This window comes from Gorilla gorilla, chromosome 18, assembly GCF_029281585.2.
Source record: "Gorilla gorilla gorilla isolate KB3781 chromosome 18, NHGRI_mGorGor1-v2.1_pri, whole genome shotgun sequence".
In the NCBI taxonomy this organism is placed as follows: Eukaryota; Metazoa; Chordata; class Mammalia; order Primates; family Hominidae; genus Gorilla; species Gorilla gorilla.
In genome coordinates, this window is record NC_073242.2 from 4,485,950 (window position 1) to 4,510,235 (window position 24,286).

At 56.8% G+C, this 24,286-nt stretch overlaps 1 protein-coding gene across 2 annotated transcripts in view; it reads right to left on the bottom strand.

Moving 5' to 3' along the window:
- Nucleotides 1–307: 307 nt before the first annotated feature.
- LMF1 (lipase maturation factor 1) overlaps nt 308–24,286 on the bottom strand; it is a 77,139-nt gene continuing 53,160 nt past the window's right edge. For both annotated transcript variants that reach the window (XM_055364858.2, XM_055364859.2), the window contains 5 exons: nt 16,337–16,517; nt 15,810–15,963; nt 14,964–15,147; nt 14,016–14,128; nt 308–1,416 (listed from right to left, as the gene is read on the bottom strand). In XM_055364858.2, coding sequence (XP_055220833.2) covers nt 1,242–1,416; nt 14,016–14,128; nt 14,964–15,147; nt 15,810–15,963; nt 16,337–16,517 — 807 coding nt within the window. In that variant the 3' untranslated portion in view covers nt 308–1,241. The remainder of the gene's footprint in view (nt 1,417–14,015; nt 14,129–14,963; nt 15,148–15,809; nt 15,964–16,336; nt 16,518–24,286) is intronic.

Sequence of the window (24,286 nt, forward strand, 5' to 3'; positions counted from 1 at the left end):
CTGGGGGAGAGGAGAGGGCCTCTGTCCTATGGTGGGGCCCACTTCTGAGTTCTCCCAGGACCCAGCCTCACAGCATCCCTGGTGGGGGACATTGCCCCAGAGCTTTGCCTCCTTCCAGCAGGGCTGGCACCCCCGCTCATTCCCATTTACTCCAAGTATTGCCGCAGCAGACACTGGAAGGGTCGCCAGGCAAAGCACCACCCGTTCACCTCTCCCTCAAGCTCCCGCTCGGTCACCCGCTGCCCCAGCATCAGAGTGTGGGCTGGGGGCACGGCCACCGCCAAGGGGAGGGAGGTACAAGAACTTCTTCATTTAAACAGCGTGTTTTAGAGTAAGCTGGTAAATGGTATAATAGGAATAGTAGAATATGCCATAGCTATGGCTTAAGAATAGGAATAAGAAAAATGTGCAGTAGATGCTGTTTGTCCGACGATGATGAAAGTGTGCACGGCCGGCTGTCCTCCGATTGAGGGGCCTTGTCAAGGCCTCAGAGGCAGCGAGGTCACAGCCTGGTGGAGGGTCTGGGTGTGCGGTGTGTCCATCTGCACCTCACAGACACCAGTCACGGGGGGATGAAACCGGGCCAAGAACACATGTGTGCACAGGCTGTGTGTGCCCTTGTGTGTGCCTGCATGTGTGGGATGCGTGTAGGCTGTGGCGGGGGTGGAGATGAGGGATAGGACAGAAAATGGCCCGTCCAACCCCACATCCTGGCCGGGCGTGTCCAGGTCCCTGTGGGGCGAGGGTTCGGCTGCCCCAGACGTGACAGGGACTCGGCTCTGAGGGTCAGGACCTGGCTGGGAACACACCATTGAGGAGGGAACAGAAACCAGTCCCTGGGACGCTAGAGACCCCAAGAGCTACCTGGCTGGGTCTATGGTCAGGGCTGTAGTGGAAGAAGGTGTCAGGATGGCCATTGTCTCAACTCCTGTGGGCGGCACAGCCCCAGGCTGGGCCTCTGGGAGGAGGGTGGGATGGATGGGAGATCAGAGCCCCCTGAGAAGGCTGGCACCTGGGACAAGGGTTGGCCTGGATGTGGGGCCCCAGGTGGGCAGGGCCTGGGAGTCGCCACAGTGTGTGACAGCAGATCCCACCCAGGACCCCCGTGCTGGGGGCTGGGTCCCACCGCTCTCCTCTCCACGTCTCTCTTGGCGATGCCCAGCTTGGGCTGGGCGCAGGGAAGGGCAGACGTTGCTGAGCCGCCGAGGGGCTGGGTCTTCGCCTTTATTTCTGGTGCACGTCTAGAGGGGCCCGGGCAGAGGCCACCCACGGTCCCTGAAGTAGGGCCTCAGCTCCTCCAGGCTGAGCGGAGGGAAGTAGGCTCCGATCCTCTTCCGCACCCACCACTTGCCCTCGGCGGCGTGCCTGCCCCCAGGACGGCTGAACTTGTACCTGTAGTGCTCTCCTCGGACCCACCTGCAAGGGGGCAGGTGTCAGCCCAGGGCCTGCTGGGACTCCCGGCCCCTGACCCCCGACCTGGCTCCTCAGCCTGCTGCTGAGCTGCAGCTCCTCACAGGGGTCCCCCACGGACAGAGGGGCTGCATGAGGAGCCCCCACCCGGAGCACAGGCAGACCCCCAGCAGACCCTGGGCAGGGCAGCTGTTCCAGTCGGCACCCTCAGCAGTGAACAGCACAGCAAGGGGGAAGGGCGGACGCGGGGCAGCTCCGGGAGAGGAGACCCAGCAGGGCCCACTTGGCAGAGGGACCGGCCCGGGGAAGGCCAGGAGCTTCAAGGGTGGCACTGAGCAGGCCCGAGACCGTTCACAAGGCCCCAGTTTGAGCCCCAAGTGTCCCCCGCCTGGGAAGGTGGGGAGAGGAACCTACTGCTCATGGTGTGGCGTCTCCACCATCAGGCCAGCCCTGGCGCAAGGTGCCTGGGGTTTTCGGTCCACGGGGCAGTCCGAGGCTGTGAGGGAGCGAGGCCGGGACCTGTTTCCTGAGGGCGCAGCCTCTGCTTCCCAGAGCTTCAGGCCCTTCCCTGCCTGAGACGGGCAGATGCTGGCTGCCTGCTCTCCTCTGTCATGCCCGAGTGGGATGAAGGCCCCCACCCCCATCTCCCCTGCAGCGGGGCAGCGGGCAGGTCTCTCTGCTGAGCCCTGTATAAGGTCCCGCCTGACCCCTGGTGACCAGGCGTGGTTTAGGCCATACTGGGTCTTGGTCCCCGGCTGGCAAGCCCTCACTGGACTCTCGGAGGACTGGGCATTTTCTCCTGGGGGTGGGACGAAGCCCCCTCATGTCCAGCGTTGCTCGGCTGCCCCGGAGGAGGAGGCGCCAGGCGGAGTTGTCACCATCACAAGCTCCCGGCCCTCCAGGCCCCTTCGCAGTTGTGCAGCAGGAGCGGAAGCTTCTCAGCCCACAGGGCGGCTGCTGCCTGGCTGGGATCCATGGCAGAGCTGGGCCCCAGCTGCCCGGTGGGTGTGATGGTGCAGCCATAACAGGACCCTCTCATGGCCCCTGGAATGAGCCCAGGCAGGTGCCAGAGGCTTCACGCTGCACCAGGGCCCGGTACCGACTGTCTGGGCTGCTGTCATTACTTGGGGCTTCTGGTGACCTGCACACAGCTGTGCCCTGGGGGCTGGGGGTGGAGACCTTGGGCCATGCCCCTTAGGCTGGCAGGGTAAGGGCCTCTGGGTCCACCCGGCTCCTCCTGGCTTTGAGTCCCTTTGGGTCTGGGTGTGTGATGGATGATGATTCTTCTCTCCCCAAGTCTGAATTACGCCAGGAAAACCGGGAAGACAGAGACCCTCTGGGTGGAGGAGGGTCCCTGAGGCGCCTGATGGGAGAGAGGGATCAGCAGCTCCAAGAGGAGTGGGGTCGGGCCTTTGGAAAACCTCCCGGGCAGCCAAGACTGAGGGTGATGCTGGCAGTTGGTGGCTCCCGTCCACTCCAGGAGGGCACTGCCCACTGCCCTGGGCCCCAGGGGTCTTTCCTGGACCCCCTGGGCCTGAGGCTGCCATGGTTTTCCTTGGCTATATGGACAGCAGCGGCCAGCATGGGGACTGAGGCCAGGTGGTGCCAGGCAGAGAAGTCACACTGGACCGCGAGGTCGACCTCTGAGCAGCTCAGCAGCAGACTGAAGGGACGGGCTGGGGTGCGGCCCTGAGGGCGCTGGGCTGTGCGGGTAGCATGGTCCCTGCACACTCTCCTGGGCCTTGCTAGGGCAATGCAGTCCCCAGGCAGGCCCACCCTCTCCCAAACCCTGCATTTAGTGAGGCTGGGAGGGTGGGGATCCTGGGAAGGCCTCCTGCAGTGGGATTGCCCATCTTTCCCAAATTCCTGCTCTTGCTTTCTGCTCCTTCCCAGGACAGGGTCAAGGCCTAGGGGGCCCGGGGCCTGGTCTCTGACATCAAGAGCTGGAACTGCAGTTTGGAAAGGGTTTTGGAAAGGGTCAGAACCCTCTGTGCCAACTGGCAGGTTGGTGGGAAGGGGCCCCAGGCCCCAGCGGCCTGAACGGTTGCATTTCATTCCTGCAGACAAAGTACCCGAGAAGGCCATGGCACTGCCCCGGAGGGCTTGAGAGTGTTGAAAATAGGGGATCTCCCAGCCCTTTTGAAATAGACCCTACTGGCAACAGCTGGGCATCTTGCACAGCTATAGTAGGGATCCCAGCCAGGGCCTGACACTGAGGCCACAGACACGGGTCCCATCCACGCCCAGACCCCCATGTCCTTCCACACCACCCCCCGACCTTGGCCTCCTTGTGTGATTTCAAGAACGTATGATTTCAAGAACGAGTGGAACCCTGCGACACGTACCCGCGGGGCAGGCGATTCTCATGCCAATTCTCAGGTTCCGCCAGGTCGTGTGATGGAGGCTTCCTTCCTCCTCGTCGCTGACCAGCGTCTGCGGCGTGAGCACACCCTAGTTTGTGCGGTCGCTCTCTTGTGGAAGGACAGCTGAGCTCTTTGCAGTTTTTGTCTATTACAGCTGCCGTAAACCTCTGCACGGGTTTCTGCGTGAACCTGGGTTTCAACTCTCTGGCTTAAACGTCCATGGAAGCAGCTGCTGAGTCCACTGCAACTTCGGGTGTCGTTTTTGAGGAGCCATTTTACCCTCCCAGCAACGGCCGAGTGACTCGATTTCTCGGTATCTTTGCCGGCATGTGGGGTTGTTGCTACTTTTATTCCAGCCGTTTTGATGGGTGTGCAGTGGTGTCACGGGACGGGTGTGCAGTGGTGTCTCGGGACGGGTGTGCAGTGGTGTCTCGGGACGGGTGTGCAGTGGTGTCTCGGGACGGATGTGCAGTGGTGTCTCGGGACGGGTGTGCAGTGGTGTCATGGGACGGGTGTGCAGTGGTGTCTCGGGACGGGTGTGAGTGGTGTCTCGGGACGGGTGTGCAGTGGTGTCTCGGGACGGGTGTGCAGTGGTGTCTCGGGACGGGTGTGCAGTGGTGTCACGGGACGGGTGTGAGTGGTGTCACGGGACGGGTGTGAGTGGTGTCACGGGACGGGTGTGCAGTGGTGTCACGGGACGGGTGTGAGTGGTGTCACGGGACGGGTGTGAGTGGTGTCACGGGACGGGTGTGAGTGGTGTCACGGGACGGGTGTGCAGTGGTGTCACGGGATGGGTGTGCAGTGGTGTCACGGGATGGGTGTGAGTGGTGTCACGGGATGGGTGTGAGTGGTGTCACGGGATGGGTGTGCAGTGGTGTCACGGGATGGGTGTGCAGTGGTGTCACGGGATGGGTGTGCAGTGGTGTCACGGGATGGGTGTGAGTGGTGTCACGGGATGGGTGTGCAGTGGTGTCACGGGATGGGTGTGCAGTGGTGTCACGGGATGGGTGTGAGTGGTGTCACGGGATGGGTGTGAGTGGTGTCACGGGATGGGTGTGAGTGGTGTCACGGGATGGGTGTGCAGTGGTGTCACGGGATGGGTGTGAGTGGTGTCACGGGATGGGTGTGCAGTGGTGTCACGGGATGGGTGTGCAGTGGTGTCACGGGATGGGTGTGCAGTGATGTCACGGGTTGGGTGTGCAGTGATGTCACGGGTTGGGTGTGCAGTGATGTCACCGGATGGGTGTGCAGTGGTGTCATGGTGGTTTTTGCTTCTGTAATGACAGGCATTTCTCCTGAGCTTATCTGCCATCTGTGCACCTTCTTTGGTGAAACGTCTCTTTCTGTCTGTGCTCATTTTCTAATAAGATTATTTTAGTATTAAGTTATGAAACTTCTTTACATATTCCAGATTTTAGACTATTGTCAGATACGTGGCTTGCAAATATTTTCTGTCTGTAGCTTAAAAATTATCTTTGTTCTCTTAACAGGGTCTTTTTATGGAGCAAATGCTTTTAATTTTAATGAATTTCAATTAATCAAGTTTTCCTTTTACAGATCATCTTTTTAGTATTAAGTATAATGACTCTGCCTGGCCGTAGATCCCAAAGATTTTCTTCTATTTTTTCCTGAAAGTTTTTTTTTTTTTTTTTTTTGAGATGGGCTCTAGCTCTGTTGCCCAGGCTGGAGTGTGGTGGTGTGATCTCGGCTCACTGCAACCTCTGCCTCCCAGGCTCAAGTGATCCTCCCACCTCAGCCTCCCGAGTAGCTGGGACTACAGGCATGTGCCACCAGGCCCTGCTAATTTTTTGTGTTTTTAGTAGAGACGGAGTTTTGCCACGTTGCTCAGGCTAGTCTCAAACTCCTGAGCTCAAGCAATCTGCCCACCTTGGCCTCCCAAAGTGCTGGGATTACAGATGTGGGCCACCATGCCTGGCCCTGAAAGTTGATTGTCTTATGCTTTATGTTGAAGTCCAGGATCCGTTGTGAGTTATTTTTGTGTGGGGTGAGACGTGGGTCGAAGATTTTGTTTTTGTCCATGGAATTGCTTTTGTGCTTTTGTAAAAAAAACTCATCCGGGCATGTTTGTTTGGGTCTCTTTGTGGGTTCTCTGTTGTGTTCCATGGAATTGCATGTCTGTCCCTCTGTCAGTACCACTCTGTGTTGACTACTGTAGTTCTGTGTCTTGAAACTGGGTAGATTGATTCGTTCCACCTTGTTCTCTTTCAAAATGGTTTTAGCTATTTTCGCTCCTTTACATTTCCATAGAAAACTTGGGATGACTTGTCCTTACCCATTAACACATCTTGCTGGGCTTTTTTAATAGGAATTGCATTAAACCTGTCCATCAATCTGGAAGGACCTGTCATCTCCACATTGTTGTGTCTTCCAACCCACGAACGCGGCCGTGTCTCTAGGTGTCTGCTGACGTCTTTCAGCAGCATTGCTGAGTTTTCAGCATGTAAGTTCTGTGCATGTTTTTTCAGGTTTATACCTAAGTATTTTGCTTTTTGGAGTGGTTTTAAGTGGTTCTGCGTATGTAATTTAGGTGTCTGTGTGTTCATTGCTAGCGTACAGGAATACTATTGAATCATTTATGTTGATCTTGTGTCTTCTTGCTGAACTCACTTATTAATTTTCTTTTTTTTTTTTTTTTTTTTGAGATGGAGTTTCACTCTGTCGCCCAGGCTGGAGTGCAGTGACGCAATCTCAGCTCACTGTAACCTCTGCCTCCCCGGTTCAAGCAATTCTCCCACCTCAGCCTCCTGAGTAGCTGGGGTTACAGGCATGCGTCACCACGCCTGGCTAATTTGAATTTTTTTTAGTAGAGACAGGGTTTCTCTATGTTAGTCAGGCTGGTCTTGAACTCCCGACCTCAGGTGACTGGCCTGCCTTGGCCTCCCACAGTGCTGGGATTGCAGGTGTGAGCCGCTGCGCCCGGCGTCGCTTCATAATTCTAGGAGTGTTTTTGGTGGATGCCTTGGGATTTCCTACAAAGACAACGACGTCATCTGTAAACAGGCAGTTTCGTTTCTTCCTCTGTGATCGACATGCCTTTTCTTTCCTTGTCCTGAGTACTGCAGTGCCCAGTGCTTCCAGCACCATGCCAGATCCGATGGTTAGAGCAGACGTCCTTTCTTGTTCCGGATCTGAATGGTGAAGGGTGATTCCTTCCCCTCGAGGAGAATGCTGGCTGCAGGGCTTGTGCAGATGCTCTTTATCCAGCGGAGGAAGTTCCTCTCCTTCTCTGTTTTTCCAAGTTTAAATCATGAATAGATGTTAAACTTGTCAAGGGCCTTCCCCACACTGACAGATGTGATCGTGTGTTATCTTCGGTAGCTGGTAACGTGTGGATCTCATCGACTGATTCTCAAATACGGAACCAACCTTCATCCCTGGAATAATCCCTACTTGGTCATGGTGTAGAATTCTTTGTTATATATTGCCAAATTCTATTTAGTAATTTTTTTTTTTGAGGCAGAGTCTCACTCTGTTGCCAAGGCTGGAGTGCAGTGGCACCATCTCTGCTTACTGCAACCTCCACCTGCCGAGTAGCTGGGATTATAGGCACCCACCACCATGCCCGGCTAATTTTTGTATTTTTAGCAAAGACAGGGTTTCACCATGTTGGCCAGGCTGGTCTTGAACTCCTGACCTCAGGTGATCTGCTCACCTCGGCCTCCCAAAGTGTTGGGATTACAAGTGTGAGCCACTGTGCCCAGTCTATTTAGTAATATTTTGTTAAAAAATTTTGTGTCTATATCACTGAGGGATATTGGCTTGTAATATTATTTTCTTGTATTATCTTTGTGTGGTTTTGGTCAGAGAACCATTAGCTTCATAAAATAAATTGAGGCTGGGTACAGTGGCTCATGCCTGTAATCCCAGCACTTTGGGAGGCTGAGGTGGGAGGACTGCCTGAGCCCAGGAGTTTGGGACCAGCCAGGGCACCAGGGCAAGATCCTGTGTCTACAAAAACTAAAAAAATTAGTGAGGCGTGGTGGTGTGGGCCTGTGGTCCCAGCTACCTGGGAGGCTGAGGCGGGAGGATAATTTGAGCTCAGGAGGTCGAGGCTGCAGTGAGCCATGTTTGTGCCATTGCACTCCAGCCTGGGTGACAGAGTGAGAACCTGTCTCAAAAAATAAATAAATACATAAATAAATAAATAAATAAAACATAAATTGATGCTTTTCCTTCTCTTCTATTTTCTGGGAAATTAATCTTAGAATTCTCCAGTGAAACCATCTGAGCCTGGATATTTCTTTTTGGAGTTTAAAATTACAAATTCAATTTCTAGTTATAGGGCTATTTAAATTATTATTTCATACCAGGTGAGTTGTGGTAGTTTGTGTTTTTTGAGAAATTGGTCTATTTCATCCAAGTTATAAAATTTATGTATGTAGATGTTTGTCGTAGTCGCTTATTATCCTTTTCAGATTGCAGGGTCTGTAGTGATATCTCTTTTTCGTTTCGAGACAGAATCATGTGGTGTCGCCCAGGCTGGAGTGCAGTGCTGCAGTCTCGGCTCGAGCAATTCTTGTGTTTCAGCCTCCCAAGTAGCTGGGACTACAGGCACCCGCCACCACGCCCAGCTAAGTTTTTGTATTTTTAGTAGAGACCGGGTTTCACCATGTTGGCCATGCTGGTCTTGAATTCCTGAGTTCAGGTGATCCACCCGCCTTGGCCTCCCAAAGTGCGGTGATCTCAGGCGTGAGCCACCGCACCCAACCTCTTTTTTCATCTTTGATATTGGCAATCACATCTTCTCCTCTTGTTATTCTTACTAGAGGGTTGCTGATTTTATTTGTCTTTTAAAAGAACCATCTCTTTGTTTCAGTAAGTTTCTCTATTGTTTGTTTTCAGTTTCATTTTCTGCTTTTTACTATTTTCTTACTGCTCCTTGCTTTAAATTTTTTCCTAGTTATTCATGTGATCTTGAGCTTAGATTATTATTATTTTTTTTTAAGCGATGGGGTCTTCCTGGGCTGCCTGATGGCAAGAGGCTGGTGTTAACGTCCTGGGTTCACACAGTCCTCCCACCTCAGCCTCCTGAGTAGCTGGGACTACAGGTGCGTCCACGGCACCCAGCTGACGTCAGATTATTGATGTGAGATCCTTCCTGTTTTCTAACCTCTCACGTCTCTTTTCTAATGTATGCATTTGGTGCTTTCTCTCTCATCACTAGTTTAACTACATCCCAGAAAATGTGACATGTCATTCAGTGCAATGGGTGGCATATTCTATAAACATCATTAGGCCCTGCCTGTCGATGATGGTGCTCCTTTATGTTCTTGCTCAATTTCCATCTAGTTATTCTATCTACTGCTGAGAGAAGGATGTTGCAACATCCAGCTGTAATTGTTGATTTGTCGAGCTCTCCTTTCAGTTCTTTTTCTTCACGTTTTGCAGATCTGTGCTTAGTGCACACACTTAGGATTGCTACGTCTGTTTGGCAGGTTGATTCTTTTCTCATTGTCCATCTTTGTCTCCAACAATTTTTGCACTGAGGTCTACTTTGAGGTTAATACAATGAATCCTTTATTTTCATTAATAGTCACATATTTTTGTCTATCCTTTTACTTTCAACCTGCCTATACAGAGGGTCCCTAACTTATGAGAGTTCCACTGACAGTTTTTCAGCTTTACAATGGTGCGAGTGATACGCACTCGGTAGAAACCGCACTGTGAGTGCCCAGACAACTATCCTGTTTTCACTTTCATACAGTATTCAATAAATGACATATTCAACACTGGATGATAAAACAGGCCTGTGCTAGATGATTTTGCCCAGTGTAGTCAATTGTAAGTGTTCTGAGCACGATTAAGGTAGTAGGCTAGGCTAAGCTACGATTGATGTTTGGTAGGTGTACTAAACGCATTTTTGACTTACATTTTCAACTTATGCTGCATTTATCAGGGCATAAGCTCATTATGCATATATTTAAGTTACTAGCTTTTTTTTTTGAGATAGGGTCTTGTTGTGTCGCCCAGGCTGGAGTGCAGTGGCATGTCTTGGGTGACTGTAGCCTCAGCTTCCCGAGTAGCTGGGATTACAGGCATGCACCACCATGCCTGGCTAATTGTTGTATTTTTAGTAAAGAGAGGGTTTTGCCACGATGGCCAGGCTGATTTTGAACTCCTGACTTCAAGTGATACACCTGCCTCAGCTCCCAAAGTGCTGACATTACAGGAGTGAGCCACTGCACCTGGCCAATCTTTATCTCTTAATTGGCTTATTTAGACCATTTGCATTGAATATAAAGTCCGTCATTTTACTTCTTCCCATCTGTTCTGTTTCTGATTTCTTTGTTTTTCCCAACCTGCTTTCCTATGGGTTATGTAAGTGTTTTAGAATTCCATTTTGATTTGGTAATAGTGTGTTCCAATGTATCTCTTAGTATAGGTTGTTTTTTACTGGCTGTTCTTGGCACGTAACTTACAGTCTACTGATGTCATTTTACCACTTCAAGTTAAGTATAGAAACCTCACCTCTATGTCCATTTGCCCTCATCCATTTATAGTTATCTTAACTACTTCCTCTACATAAACTTTGAACTACTTCAGAGAGTTTTATAGCCTTTGCTTAACCATCCAACATGATTGGAACTCAAGAGAAGGAACGTCTATTGTATTTACCCATGTCTTTTCTTTTTTCTTTTGAGATTGAGTCTCGCTCTGTTGCCCAGGCTGGAGGGCGATGGTGTGATCTCAGCTCACGTTCAAGCAATTCTCCTGCTCAGCTTCCTGAGTAGCTGGGATTACAGGCATGTGGCACCATACTCGCTCATTTTTTATTTTTGTAGAGATGAGACTTCACCATGTTGGCCAGGCTGGCAATGTTTTATTATCTCTGGTTTTTAGAAATTTGACTTTGATGTGTTTAGGTTTGAATTTCTTTGGGTTTTTCCTATTTAGGGTTTGCTCAGTTTATTGACTCGGTAGGTTTGTCCGTTTTGCCAAACTTGGGAAGTTTTCAGTTCTTATTTCTCCAAGTACATTTTCAGCCCTAAAGCTCACTCTCTCTTCCTCCTAGGACTCTGATGACATGAATTCTGGATCTTTTGTTACAGTCTCAGTCCCACAGATCCCTGGGGCTCTTGCTGTTTTTCCCCGTCTATGTCCTCTCACTTGTTCCCACTGGGTACTTTCTATGTTTAAGTTTATTGATTCTTTTCTCTGTCCTCGCCATTCAGATGTCGAGTGTTTTGTGTCAGTTATATTTTTCACTTCTAAACTTTTCATTTGGTTCTTTAAAAAACCTATTTCTTTGCTGAGGCTGTATTTTTTATCAGTTGTGTTCATAATTGCTTACTGAATGCGTTTTCGATGGCTGCATTCACATCTCTGTGAAGTCACTCTAATACCTCTCTCATCTTGGTGCTATCATCTGTCGACTGCCCTTTTTCACCAGTTCAGTGTCTTCCTGTTTCCTGCTGTGACAAGTAATTTTTCCACTGAAAACTGAACATTTTGTGTATTAGGAGATTTTGGATCTTATTTAAACTTTCTGCTTTAGATGACTTCTTCTGACCTCATGCTGGTAGAGACAGGGGTATTACCTTGCTCCTGCCAGGTTGGGGTAGAACTCCAGTGGACGCAGTGGGAGTATTCCTTGTTGTTTCTGGGTAGGGTGGGAGTCGTGGCTCTGCACTAGGCCTCCATGACACTATGGCGGGGGTGGCCTAGTCACTGCTGGCTGGGTGGTGGTGAAGGTCCTGACTTTCTGCTAGTTATTATGTAATACCACTCTGGAGGGGAGGAGTCCTTCAGTACTGCCAGGGGTTGGGGGAGTCCAGGCTCATCCTGTGGTCTCCACTGATACCACAGAAGCGGGGGGTCCTTCCTGCCCACTTGGATGAAAATCTCAGCTTCCTATTTGGCCTCCTCTGGTAGCACCCCAGTGAGCCGTTTGGAGGAGAGTCCAGGCTCCCTACTCCATACCTTGCTGGTGTGGGTGGGGCCATGGTTTTTTCTGTGGTGTTGCCTGGAGTGGTGATTATTTTCTGTAAATTTCCTGTCTTGCTAGGCTGCTCTTTTCTGGCCCTTTAGTTAGAGAGAGCAGATTTTTGTTGAGGTGTTTCTTGTCTGCATTTGCTGGCATTACTGGGTTTCCAGTTTCCTCACCTCCAAGTCTAGAAAATGAGGCCGAAAGCAAGCCTAGGCAATCACCGCCATTTTGGGGCTGTGGCTCCGTCCCGAGGGCCCTGCTGGTGGCTCTCTTCTCTCACCTTCAGTCTTCCTGTTTTATGTATAACATCCAGGGATCTTGGTTGCACTTAGTGGGAGGAACAGGGATAAGTGTCTGCTCCATCTTCCAGTTTTAAAGTCGATGATGAACTAAATGCAGGCCCACGGTTAGCCACAGCCTGTCATGGTACCGCCTGCTCCGGCTGCCAAACACGTGTATCATGGAGATGGGAGAGATGTGCTGTGTGGCAGTGTTCAGTATTTCAGATGTTTTAAATGTTTTCCCTAAATGTTAACTCACTACTGGTTCACATAAAATAGTTACTGCTTAATAGTTACTGCTTTTCACACTTGGTTTTCACAGTATCCATCCTTTCAGGTAGACTTTGGGACTCATGGATGGACCTGAAGCTGCTGTGACATGATTACTTTTTCCAGCACCTCCTGGCTGAGAAACAGATGATCCGACTGTGCGCTTGGCCAGAAGAGGCTTCTGTCACGACCTGACGATGGCAAACCTTCCTCTGGGCCAGCTCCAGGGTCCCCAGGCACCGAGGAGGCTGCGATTTGGGGTGGGGGGCTCTGAAGGCTGCTGAGACGGGGCAGTAACAGAGAAGACCCGTATTGAGCCTGGAAGGACAAGCTCTGGGGCCTGGTCCCCAGTGAGCCAGGGGAACGGCCGCCTGTCCAGGCTCCAAGGTCTCAGGCTCCCAGGGCTGCTGGTGGCCACATGGCAGGCAAGTCACCTGGGGCTTGATGCTAATTCACAGGAAGGTGGCCCTGAGGGCGCCAGCTAGGAGGGCGGCCACCCCACCGGAGGCTCTGGGATGGAGACTCCCCTGGACTGCCTGAGGCCGGGCCCATGAGGAGGGACCCCATCGCCCCTCTGCCCCAGCTCCCTGTGATACCCGTGCTGGGGAAGCAGCCCTGGAAGCATCGCTTGGCCAGGAGCACCTGCCTGGGCTGCCAGACTCGGGCCCAGCTGCTCCACTGCCTCTGTGGACATCGGCGCCCCTCCCATCCCCGCCCTCCAGCTCCTTGGCTGGGGCCTCCAGGCAGCTGTGAGCAACTCCAGAGGGTGCAGCTGTCCCGGCTCCCAAGTGTTCTTGGAGGGAAAATCCAGAGCTGTGTTTTCCGTCAGAATCGGTGGCTGATGGCGCAGGGGAGGGGTGGGCTGTCCAGACTCTGCTCTGTTCCTGCTACCTCCAGGGGGCTGCTCAATCCCAACCATGTGGAGCAGGGGATACAAACGCTTGTCAGAGTGGCCGCCCCAGGTCTGGTCACGTGGACGTCTCCAATCCTCCATGCTCTGCCCCACCCTGGACCCCACCCCACACTGTCCTCAGATCCCCTCCCGTACCCCAGTGGGGCCCCATCCCTGCCTCCTGCTTCTCTTCTGAAGGCCCCAGCTCTCCCCAAAACCTTGTCCTCTGGTCACAATGCTCAGGGTCCTTAGTGTCTCCCTGTGCACCCCAGCTCCCCTGCATGGAGTCTGGAAAGTCATCCCTGGTATGGAGAGGAGGGTGACTTCCCCCATGGCTACCACCTCTGGCTTCTGAGAATCTGACCCTGCGGGGCTCCCTCCTTGGAATGTCACCACGTCACTGGCCGGAGTGGGCGAGGCTACAGGGCCCACAGGGCTCTCACTGCAGTCCCCTGCCCAGTTCACCATGGACCCCTGGGGCTCCTGGAGTGAGGGCCCTGCCTGTCCTTCTTGCCTCTCCAGGCCAGGAGCAGAGGTGGCACCTGGATGACACCTCAACAAAGCTGTGAGCCGCGGTCACCCTGCCCAGAGCAGCTGTCCTGGGCTCCTCTCACCACGGCCGGTTTGGTTTCAGGTGGGCTATGAGGCAGGGGTGGGACCAGCCTTGATGCCAAGGCTGATGTGGCGGGGGGGGGGGCCTTTTTGCTCCCAGCAGGCCCCACCTCCTGCCTCTGCGGGAGGGAAGGGGCGCTTCCTGTGAGCAGGTGGGGGTGCGGGTACAGGTGGTGGGATCCCAGCAGACACCTGGATTTGGGGGAGACCCCTGAGCAGCGGCAGGGAGGGTGTCCTACCTGGGCGGGGGCCTGCCCGCGAAGGGGTTGTGTGCCAGCAGGGACAAGGCCTCGGCGTCACTGGCTAGGAGCTTGCCAGCCAGGTGGATGATCCAGTCGTTGTGCTCGTAGGTCTGGGAGGAGAGGTCAGGCTGGAGACGGCTGTGCCACTCGCTGTCCAGGCACAGCCCCTCCAGACGCTTGGCTGTGCCCTCCACTCCCTCCTGAGGCTTTCCTGGAGGTGGGTTCCCTGGGCAGCCGCACTCCAGTTCTTTGGCTGGGGTCCCCTTAAGGGGCTGCCTGCTTCGCGTGCTCCTTGTAGCCCTGACCACTCATTCCCATGTCGGCCGCTGGCTTCGCTCCCCTGGCTGGGTGCCTTGGAGCCTGTCCACCCCAGCACCCTCTGTCTGGGCCTTGCCTCCCTGAGGCTCAGTTTTCTGGTGGCTGAGACGGGACCGGGAGGACAGAAACAGCAGCTCTGTCCATGGGTGCCTATGCTACCCCCAGCCCTGGGGATTCCTTCTTTCCTGTTCACTGAGACAGGGTCTGGCTCTGTCCCCCAGACTGGAATGCAACGCTGCCATCATTTGAGGCTGCAGGGGTTGGGCTCAATCGATCCTTCCTCCTCCTGCGTAGCTGAAACCACAGGCGCCACCCTCAGCTACTGGCTAACTTTTGTATTTTTCGTAGATACAGTGTCTCGCTATGGCACCCAGGCTGGGATTCCTGGCATGAGACACCACCTGGCAGACCCTGGGGGATGGTGGGGCTGGGCTGCCACATGAGGCCCCTCCTAAGGCTGGGCCTGGATGTCGTGTGGGCTCAGTTCTCAGCTCAGGCAGGATCCCATCTCTCCCAGCCTCCCTCCCCACCAGCCCCTTCAGTGGGCGTTCTAGAAACCTGCCATCTGCAGGCAGAAGAGGGTGGGGTACAGGCAGGTCCATGCGCCCGCCAGGGACCGTCCCCCACCTGGAAGGCCGCGAACCACATCAGCCAGTCCAGGCGGTAGTGGTACGGGGAGATGAGGCAGGGCCGTCTGCTGGGGTCACCTGGCTTGCACTTGAACTCGTAGTCCTCCCACACGGCGTCGGGGGCGCTGGCGTTGGAGCTGGCTGTGCCCTGCAGGATCACCTCCGCCCGCTCCTTGGTGATGCTGCCGGGAGACCGAGGCAGGCCAGGCCCACGTCACACACTGGCTGGGCCGAGTGGGGTGCATGGTGGGGGGGGTTCCCCAACTGTCCATCCTGGCCCAGGTGGAGGGCTACAGCCTCCACCTGCCTCCCGGTCAGGGGCTACTGAGAGGCTGGGTGGGGCTGAGGAGAACTTTTGGGAACTGTGGCCCCAGGGGCTCATTCGAGAACACCTTCTCTGCCCCTGAAGACCCAGCTGCAGCCGGCATGTGCCCCATGCCCCTCGGCAGCTCAGGGTGGACACGAGGGGGACAGAGGCCAAGGGGCTGGCCCCAGGGCAGGGATGGTGCCTGTGTTCAGGTGGCACTACCCGGCATTCCCACGCAGGGGGTTGGGGCCTGGTGGCCTCTCCCTTACGCCCCCAGTAGGCATTCCAGGGCCGCAGCCCACCTGCCTGGTGACCTCGGGCCCTGCCCCTTTGCCTCATGGGACCAGGACGGAGGAGGCCTGCGTGTCCAGGCCCAGTAATGGGGACAGCACGGCCTGTGCCTGGGTCAGGCTGGGGTGGGGCAGGGGAAACGTGGGGTCATGGGGGCCTGCACTCTAACCCCACCTGAATGTGGCTGGTCAGGGCTGAGTCTCCCCATATACCCAGCTCCGGGGGACGGGGACCCCAGGCTCATACCTTCCGAAGGCCCCGTAAGTGTTGACGATGTGAAGAGAGTTGAAGTGGGTGTTCATGACCTGCCTGGAGCTCAGCAAGTTGAGGACCACGGGCACGCTGAGCCAGGCCAGCAGGACGCCCAGCGAGACGTTGGCTGCACGCCGCACCACGGAGCCTGGCAGGGGAGTGACATTTTCCAGGTGGGGCTCCCAGCTGCCCCATGGCCTGTCCCCGGGGAGACCCCAGCTGCCGCTCCCTAAGGGTCAGCTGTCCTGGGTCCTGGGGACGGAGCAGCACCCGACCTCACACACCTTGTTCCTGGCACGCTGCACAGCAGACGGCGCTGACTCTCCTCCTACCCTGGCGTCCCCAACCCACACGGGTATGCTGACTCTCCTCCTACTCTGGCATCCCCAACCCACATGGGTATGCTGACTCTCCTCCTACCCTGGCGTCCCCAACCCACATGGGCAGGCTGTGGGCCTGGCACCACCCGACTTTCTCATGCCCTTGGGCACTGGGGCAGGGCCCCCAGCTGAGCCACCTACCGAATCTGGGCTTGGGCCGGGCCCCTCGGATGTCCCTCTGCATCTGCAGAACTCGGTCCTTCAGGCTGCCCGGCCCAGAGGGAAACAAGAATCCCAGGGTGGCGTCATCAAAGCAGGCCAGGCTGGGCACCATAGTCAGCCAGTTCAGGAAGCTGAGGTTCCCGCTGATGATGAGGACGGCCTGTGGAGACGCCGCAGCTGAGCCTCGTGCAGGGGCTCGTGTGGGGCCCCCGGGCGGCTGGCGCCTCTCTTCCCGGAGCAGGGGGGCTGGCGCCTCTCTTCCCGGAGCAGGGGGGCTGGCGCCTCTCTTCCTGGAGCGGGGTGGGGGGCCCTGCACCCAGCTCTGCCCTTGTTGTCCCTCGGGCCCAGCATCACAACTGAAACCCAGCTGTGCCTTCATGGAGGGGACAGCAGACGCCTCAGAGGTGCCTTCCGGCAGGTGCTTCCAGAACATTCCTCCCATGACTGCACGTTTCTGTGCAGGTTCTGTCCCTTGCTTTAGTGATCTGCAAGGCGGGGGCCGGACCAGATCACCAGACCCTGTGCCCTCCTGGAAGTCCTCACCTTCAGAGGGCGCCTGCAGGGGTCATGCCCGGGGAAGGCTGCTGCGCCCAAACAGAGGAGGCTGTGCTTGGAGAGTGGGTACCGGGGACGCCCCTCAGCCGACGGGTGACATGGACAACAGGGGCCATGGGGGGGCCACCAGTAACGCCCCCACTCCAAAATACGAAATGCAAGGGAGTGAGACACAGGCACCGGACCCTGTGCCACAGAGATGAACAGGAGGAGAGGGGAGGGGCTGCATGCCGGGCTGGCCGAGCAGCACGGCTGGGAGAGCTCCAAGGAAAGACTCAGCAGCAGCAGTGAGTAAACCTGCAGCAGGAAAGGCAAACCGCGGCAGGAGGGACTCAGAGGGACCCGCTTCTGGACATCCCCGCAGGCCAGCGATCGTTAGGTGACGAAACTGGAGATTGAGCCGCTGTCCCTGCAGCTCCGTTGGGTGATATCACAGGTGTGCTGCCAAACCTCACCCCTGCCGTTGCCGCGGAGGCATCAGGGAGACAGGGGCGGCTTGCGTGGCCTGTCGCCCCGCATGGGTGATGGTCTGCAGCTGAGCCGGTGGACCCTGGGCCGGCAGGACCCGGGCGTGGCTTCCTCAGACAGCTCAGTCAGCCAGATTTGATGCATCAAAGCCCAGCCTTTATCCCCGTAACTCAGGAGGAAGGTTGAGGGCAGGGACACTGATGTCTAATGAAGGGACTCGTGAGGGCAGCCACATCAGTTTTATGGGCGGTGATGGTGTTTTATGAACTGTGCATTCATGGCTCTCCCTGGGTGAATTGGGAATTGGGAAAAATAGCTTTCCTGGTTCTGAGCCCCAAAACAGTTATTTCTTATTCTCCACTGTCTACAAGGTTACTAAACCCCTGTGCCAAAAACAGCCCCACCTCGCCCTGGCTGGGGTTAGCCACCTCTGCCACCAGCTCCCCTCCGCCAGTCCAGACCCCCATGCCCTCCGTCCTGAGTGTGACCAGGCCTGGTTTGGGGTGGGGCGGCTGGGAGCCCCTGAGCTCCCGTGACAGGGAGGGTGCAGGGCTGGGCACTGAGGTCTGACCTTTGGGCCCACTCTTGGAGGAGACGCTACAGGTGACACTGGAATGTCCTGGTGGGAAAAGCTTGGGTCTTTCTGGCCCTTCCCTGTGGTCAGCCCGACTGGCAGATGGGACCAAAGCGACCTGGGGCATAGCCTGAACCAGCGCCCATTCAGATGCTCGGCCACGCCAGAACCATCAGGAGCTTTGAGCAGCACCCAGCCCTGAGCGCCTGCCTGCGTTGGTCAGGGTGGGCCCCGCCTGAGCGTATTTCCAAAGCCCCCTTGGGTCATCCTGATGTGGACTCAGTGGGGAACTCTAGCCTCAGGGAACTAGGGCTCTAGAGAGCACAGATCTGGGCATCAGATCCTGTTTCTAAGAAAGCTTCGGGGCTCGGGGCCCTGCTCCATGCAGAGGCATCCCCAGCTGCGCCCCGTTCAGCTGCTCTGGTGCATCTCTCGCCCTCCATCTGGTCGGCTGTTTTGTTATGAAAACGCAGTTCCGCTTAGAGTGCACGGCCTGAGCGCTGCTGGGGGACCTCGTCTTCCTTGTTTTTCTTCTAGCGTCACTGAGCCATCTCCTCAGAGGGAAATCAATCTTCTCACGGCCCATCTGTGCTCGCCCCCGCCGGCGGAGTCCTCACAAGGCTGTGCGGCCCACAGATGACCCAGCCGGTGGCTGGGAGCGGAGGCGAGGCCCGAGGGGGTCCCCAAGGCTGGCACAGGATCTGGAGCTTGAGGTGATGGAATCCTGGGCCCAAGAGACGGAGCAGCAGGTGTTCCGAGGCCAACGGCGCATGGCCCCAAGAAGGAAGAGAGGCGTCTCTGGATGCAGCTTCCTGCCTGTCAGCTGCCACGGAGAACAGGTGGCTTGTGGGGACCCTCTGCCGAGGACACGCCTGCGCTCGTGGGGACCCTCCGCCGAGGACACGCCTGCTCGCGGGGACCCTCTGCCGAGGACACGCCTGCGCTCGCGGGGACCCTCCGCCTAGGACACGCTTGCTCGCGGGGACCCTCCGCCGAGGACACGCCTGTGCTCACGGGGACCCTCCGCCGAGGACACGCCTGCTCGCGGGGACCCTCCGCCGAGGACACGACTGCGCTCGCGGGGACCCTCTGCTGGGGAAATGCGTTGTGTTCCCAGGAGGGCACTCTGGTGGGCGTGAACCCAGGTCTCTCTTCGGTGTCACAGAGAGGAGATGAGGGCAGAAGAACATGGAGAACATGGTGGGAGGTAGAGAGAGAATCTGCTGAGGTCTAACACAAGTCCATCAGCGTCCACGACAGCAGTGACCCCGAGCCCTGTGCCTGACCCACGGAAACGCATCCAGCCTTGCAAAGGAATCGGAGTTCAGCACGTGCCCCGAAAGGGACAGACCCAGGGTCATGGTGCTCAGGGAGGGAGGCTGGACGGAGGCCGCACATCGTAGGATGCCAGTTGCATGGAACGTCCGAGTCGGGAATGCAGAGATGAAGCTCCCAGTGGCTGGTGGAGGCCCGGCAGCGGGTGTGAGGGTCTCCTTTGCCAGGTGTGGGGGGGTATGGGAAGTTCTGGAACCACGCGGAGGCAGCGGTTGCGTCACGCTGTGAACGTACTGGACGCCCCCGAGTTCACTTCAAAAGCATGAACTTTGCGTTATCTGTGTTGTTTCATCACAACCGAAACACAGCTAAGGGCCCGGGAGCCCAGCTCTGGGACAGAGCCTCAGGACAGCCGGCCTATGTGTGCGGGGCTGGCAGGGACTCCGGGCCTCTGTCTTGAAGGGGCATGGGGTGCAGCCACCACAGGGCAAGGAGCCCTTTGGGCAGGGCGGGGTGGGGTGGGGCCGGACAGCCCCCTGTGAGCAGGCGCCTCAGAGGCTCCAGACCTGAGCTCACCCCCTGCCCCTCCTGCCCTGGCGGCCCCGGGCTGCGTCTCCCTGTCCCCCGTGCCCTAGTGGAGGCTGATGGCTCCCGTGGGGGTGCTGGCTGGGCGGCCGGGCTCTGCGGTCACTGCTCATGTGCACCTCTCCAGGCAGGCAGTGGCCCCAGGGATCCGCGGAACCCTCCGGAACAGCTGTGTAAACTGCGTGGGAGGAGGGAGGCTGCTCATGCCACAACTCCCCAACGGAAGGATCATGGGAACCAGGACAGGCTCCGGGGGGCGGCGCTCAGATGGAAACACGGAACCAGGACGGGCTCCAGGGGGCGGCGCTCAGATGGGAACACGGAACCAGGACGGGCTCCGGGGGGCGGCGCTCAGATGGGAACACATGGAACCAGGACGGGCTCCAGGGAGGCGGTGCTCGGAAGTCTCAGGGCACTCGGCTGGCACAGCGCGGCACAGGGGAGGACGCGGCCCCGGCCAGGACACTACAATGTTAGAGGGCGCGGGTCACTCTCAGCCCCACACCATATCATCCCCCAAACACCCTCTGCCCTGTACGCCTGTGGGGGCAAAAGCCCTAGTTCAAGACCCTACACTGCCTGTGAGGGGGCAGGATACATCGCAGCCGGGACTGCCGGCCGACCGTCTTGTCTTCCAAGGGGGACGCCAGGCCACGCCGCAGAGCACAGCCACGACCCTGGTGCTTCCACCTCGTCCTGGACACAGTGTGGGGCTGGAGAGGATGACACGGCCTGACCTCCGAGGCCTGGAAGGGAGGCGCTGCCTGTGCCGGGTCTTTGGGGGTGGTGCTCAGAGTCCCAGGTGCAGTGAGGCCCAGCTCTGTCCCCTCCCCTTCCAGCATCCCCACTGTCCACCGCCACTCACCCCACCAGGCAGCGGACTCCAAAACCGGCCCAGCACCGGCACTAAGGGAACCCGCAGCCCGGCCGTCATGCTTGGGAGGGTCCCTGTCTGCCTGCACCAGGGCCCGTTGGTCCAATTCTCATCTAAACTCCTGGCCACGTTCCTGCGTTCTGAATAAACAAGGAGGTTTTTGAGCCTCTGGTTCAAGGGTCACCTCCCCATTCCATGTCACGGTAGCTCAGCCCTCAAGTGATTCCCACTTTCTCCATTTACTTAAGTAACTCAGCACCTTGCTTTTCATGAGAGCTTCTCCCAGCCAGCATCAGCTTATCGGGAGAGGGGCAGTGGTGGAACTGGCCAGCACAGCCTGAGGGAGGGACGCTACAGGGTACACGGGCCATGCAAGCGGGAGGTGGGATCCTGAGCACTCCCCACTGCCAGGCAGCCACGGAGCCAAGCAGACCAACACCCCTGCCTGGGCTGTGTGTCCAGGGGTGCCCTTGGACCGGCCTCGGAACCAGACCCGAGCCTGGCGTGGGCATCTCTGTGTTCTCCACCGGCAGGGGCAGGCGGGACCCTGGGGCAGCACAGCCCACGCAGGAGGTGTGGGGGGTTGGGGTGACTCCCGGGAGTCTCCAGCCCTGCCCTCCTCCAGCAGCTGGGACCCCAGGACCGCGTGGCTGAAGACGGCTCAGGAGTCACCCATGTGCGTGGCCCCACCCAGGTCAGGAATCCTGGAACACACCCCTCCATTCAGGCTGGACACCCCTCCCTGGGTGGCAGTGGGACCCGGGGCTGGCACAGCCGGCCCTGGCCCCACGCCTGTGCTCAGCACAACCCTCCTTGTGCGCCCTGTGGGAAGCACATGTGCCCGGGGCTCCGTCTGTGGCCCTTCCGAGGCTGAGTGGAGAAACAAACCGGGGCACGTGCGGACCACGGGCGTCTCGGCACCGGAGAGAAACGAGCGGTGGAGCCTGCAGGAGGTGCGGGAGCCCACGCGCGGCCGCGGAGGGCAGGAAGCCAGTCCGCAAAGGCTGCACGATGCTTCCCACTCTAGGACGTGCAGAAGAGGCAGCACCGTGGAGATGGAGGGTCGGCAGGGCACAGAGAACTTCCAGGGCCACAAGCGACTCTGCATGAAGCTGTGATGGGGACACGTGTCGTCGTCCGTTTGTCGGAGCTCACAGAATGAGCAACACTGCGAATGGCTCTCCTGTCAGCCGGGGACTCTAGTTGGCAACAGTTTATCAGTCCTGCCTATCAACTATACAAGGTCCTGGCCAATGCAAGGTGCTGAGCGCAGGGAAACTGGAAGGGGGGGATAAGGGAACCTCTGTAGTCTCTGCACAGTTTTTCCGAAAACCTAAAACTGTTCTAAAATAAGTCAATTAATAAAACGAAACAGACCTGAAACACTGGAGCAAAGGACGCAGGTGGCTTGGGGCGGACAGAGGCGGGCTGGGCGGGCTGAGGACTTCGGACAGAGGTGGGCTGGGCGGGCTGGGCAGGCTGGGCAGGCTGGGCAGGCTGAGGACCTCGGGGGGTCATGGTGGCAAAGATGCTGCCCAAACTGAGACCTTCAGTAAGTTAACATGGCTGATAACCACTGAGGAAACAGAGGGTCTTCCTTATCCATTAGAGGAGGGAAAATAACAGTAAAAAATGAGAGAGAAAGATACAAAGAACAAAGAGAAAAACACAAAGATGTGGAAATACGTCCAAATATATCAGTTGAGATATACGGGCCTGTTACTTAAAAGAGAAAGACGGCCACGCTGACCCTAAGCATGACCTTGCTCCCCGCTGTCTCAGAGATGCGTGTCGGTGAGGACACCGGCCTTGAGGCCGGGCGCACACCTGCAGTCACGGCACTTTAGGAGGTCAGGCAGGAGGAGTGCTCGAGCCCTGGAGTTCAAAACCAGACTGGGCAACACAGCGAGACCCCCAGCTCTACAAAAAATGAAAAATAGCTGGGCGTGGTGGCACCTGTAGTCCCGACTACTTGAGAGGCTATAAAACTAAGATAATACTATGACTTTTTTTGCCAACAGATTTGAAAACAGATGAACAAATTCCCAGGGAAATGTTCACCACAAAAACTGCCTCAAGTCAAGAAGGAATGGAAACTCTGCGTGTCCTGCGGCCCGCATGGGTGATCAGTCACAGAGACCCTGGCGGCGCAGGTGGCCTCATGCAGGAGCACTGCCAGGTGTGAGGGACGGTCACCTCTGCTTTCCAGACTCCCGCAGAGGAAGAGGCTCAGATGTTCTGGGAATGTGAACTTGCTTCAGCATCCACAGCATTAACGTAACTCGCCACGTTACAGATGAAAGAACAAGTCATCTCGTGACTGATGGAGAAACGCCACAACTCAACATCCATTCATGGCTAAAAACCCACAAAGGAGAAGTGAATAAAAGCAGCCACGAAAACAACCCACAGCCGGCATCGTGAGAGGCAGTGCGCGGGGTGGGGGGCCCTCCCTGCTGTGGGACCCCAGACCCAGGACAGCACTTGACCCCGCCCAGCAGGGGAGAAAGGGATGGACGCAGAACCGGCAGAATCCCTAGATCACCCACCGGACACGTCTCTGAGGGACCCGCAGACAGAAGGGGTAGTACCAGTGCAGAGGTTGTCCGAGAAAGGTCAAGGTCACCAGAGTCCCACACTTAGCCACCAAGAGGAGGAAGTGTGACTTAAAAGGGCACCATTTACAATATCAACAAAAAGAAGTCACCTCGGAGCTGCGGCGTACAAACGCGTGTGGGGTCTGGCTACACAGAATCCACTGAAGCTATTCCAGGAGCCCCCAAACACACGTGGGGTCCGGCTACACGGAACCGACTGAAGCTATTCCAGGAGCCCCCAGATGCGCGTGGGGTTCGGCCACACGGAATCCACTGAAGCTATTCCAGGAGCCCCCAGACGCGCGTGGGGTCCGGCCACACGGAATCCACTGAAGCTATCCCAGGAGCCCCTAGACGCGCGTGGGGTCCGGCCACACGGAACCGACTGAAGCTATTCCAGGAGCCCCCAGACGCGCGTGGGGTCCGGCTACAAGGAATCCACTGAAGCTATTCCAGGAGGCCCGAGACGCGCGTGGGGTCCGGCTACAAGGAATCCACTGAAGCTATTCCAGGAGCCCCCCGACGCGCGTGGGGTCCGGCTACACGGAACCGACTGAAGCTATTCCAGGAGCCCCCAGACGCGCGTGGGGTCCGGCTACACGGAACCGACTGAAGCTATTCCAGGAGCCCTGAGCAGCTGCAGAGAGAAACGTGTGGTCCTGGACGGGGGACGATCTGTGAGCAAGTCCGTTCTTCCCACTTAGATTCACGGCAACATTGATGCCCACAGGGAAATCACCTGATGGGCACCGGTGCCAGCCTCCGAGCAGCTAACGCGGAAAAGCCCGAGGGGGTCAGGAGCTGCTCAGGGCCCCGGCGGCCAGAGTGAGGGTCCTTGCTGGGGGGAGGGGTCAAGAACGGCACAGCCACCCTGGACACGTGCAGCTTCCAGTAAGGTGAATCACAGGCCTGCTCACGATACAGTAGCGCCCTTGAAAATACATCCACAGGATGACGAGATTGCGCCTGTGCACGGCAGGCTGTGGTGAAAACCAGAAACC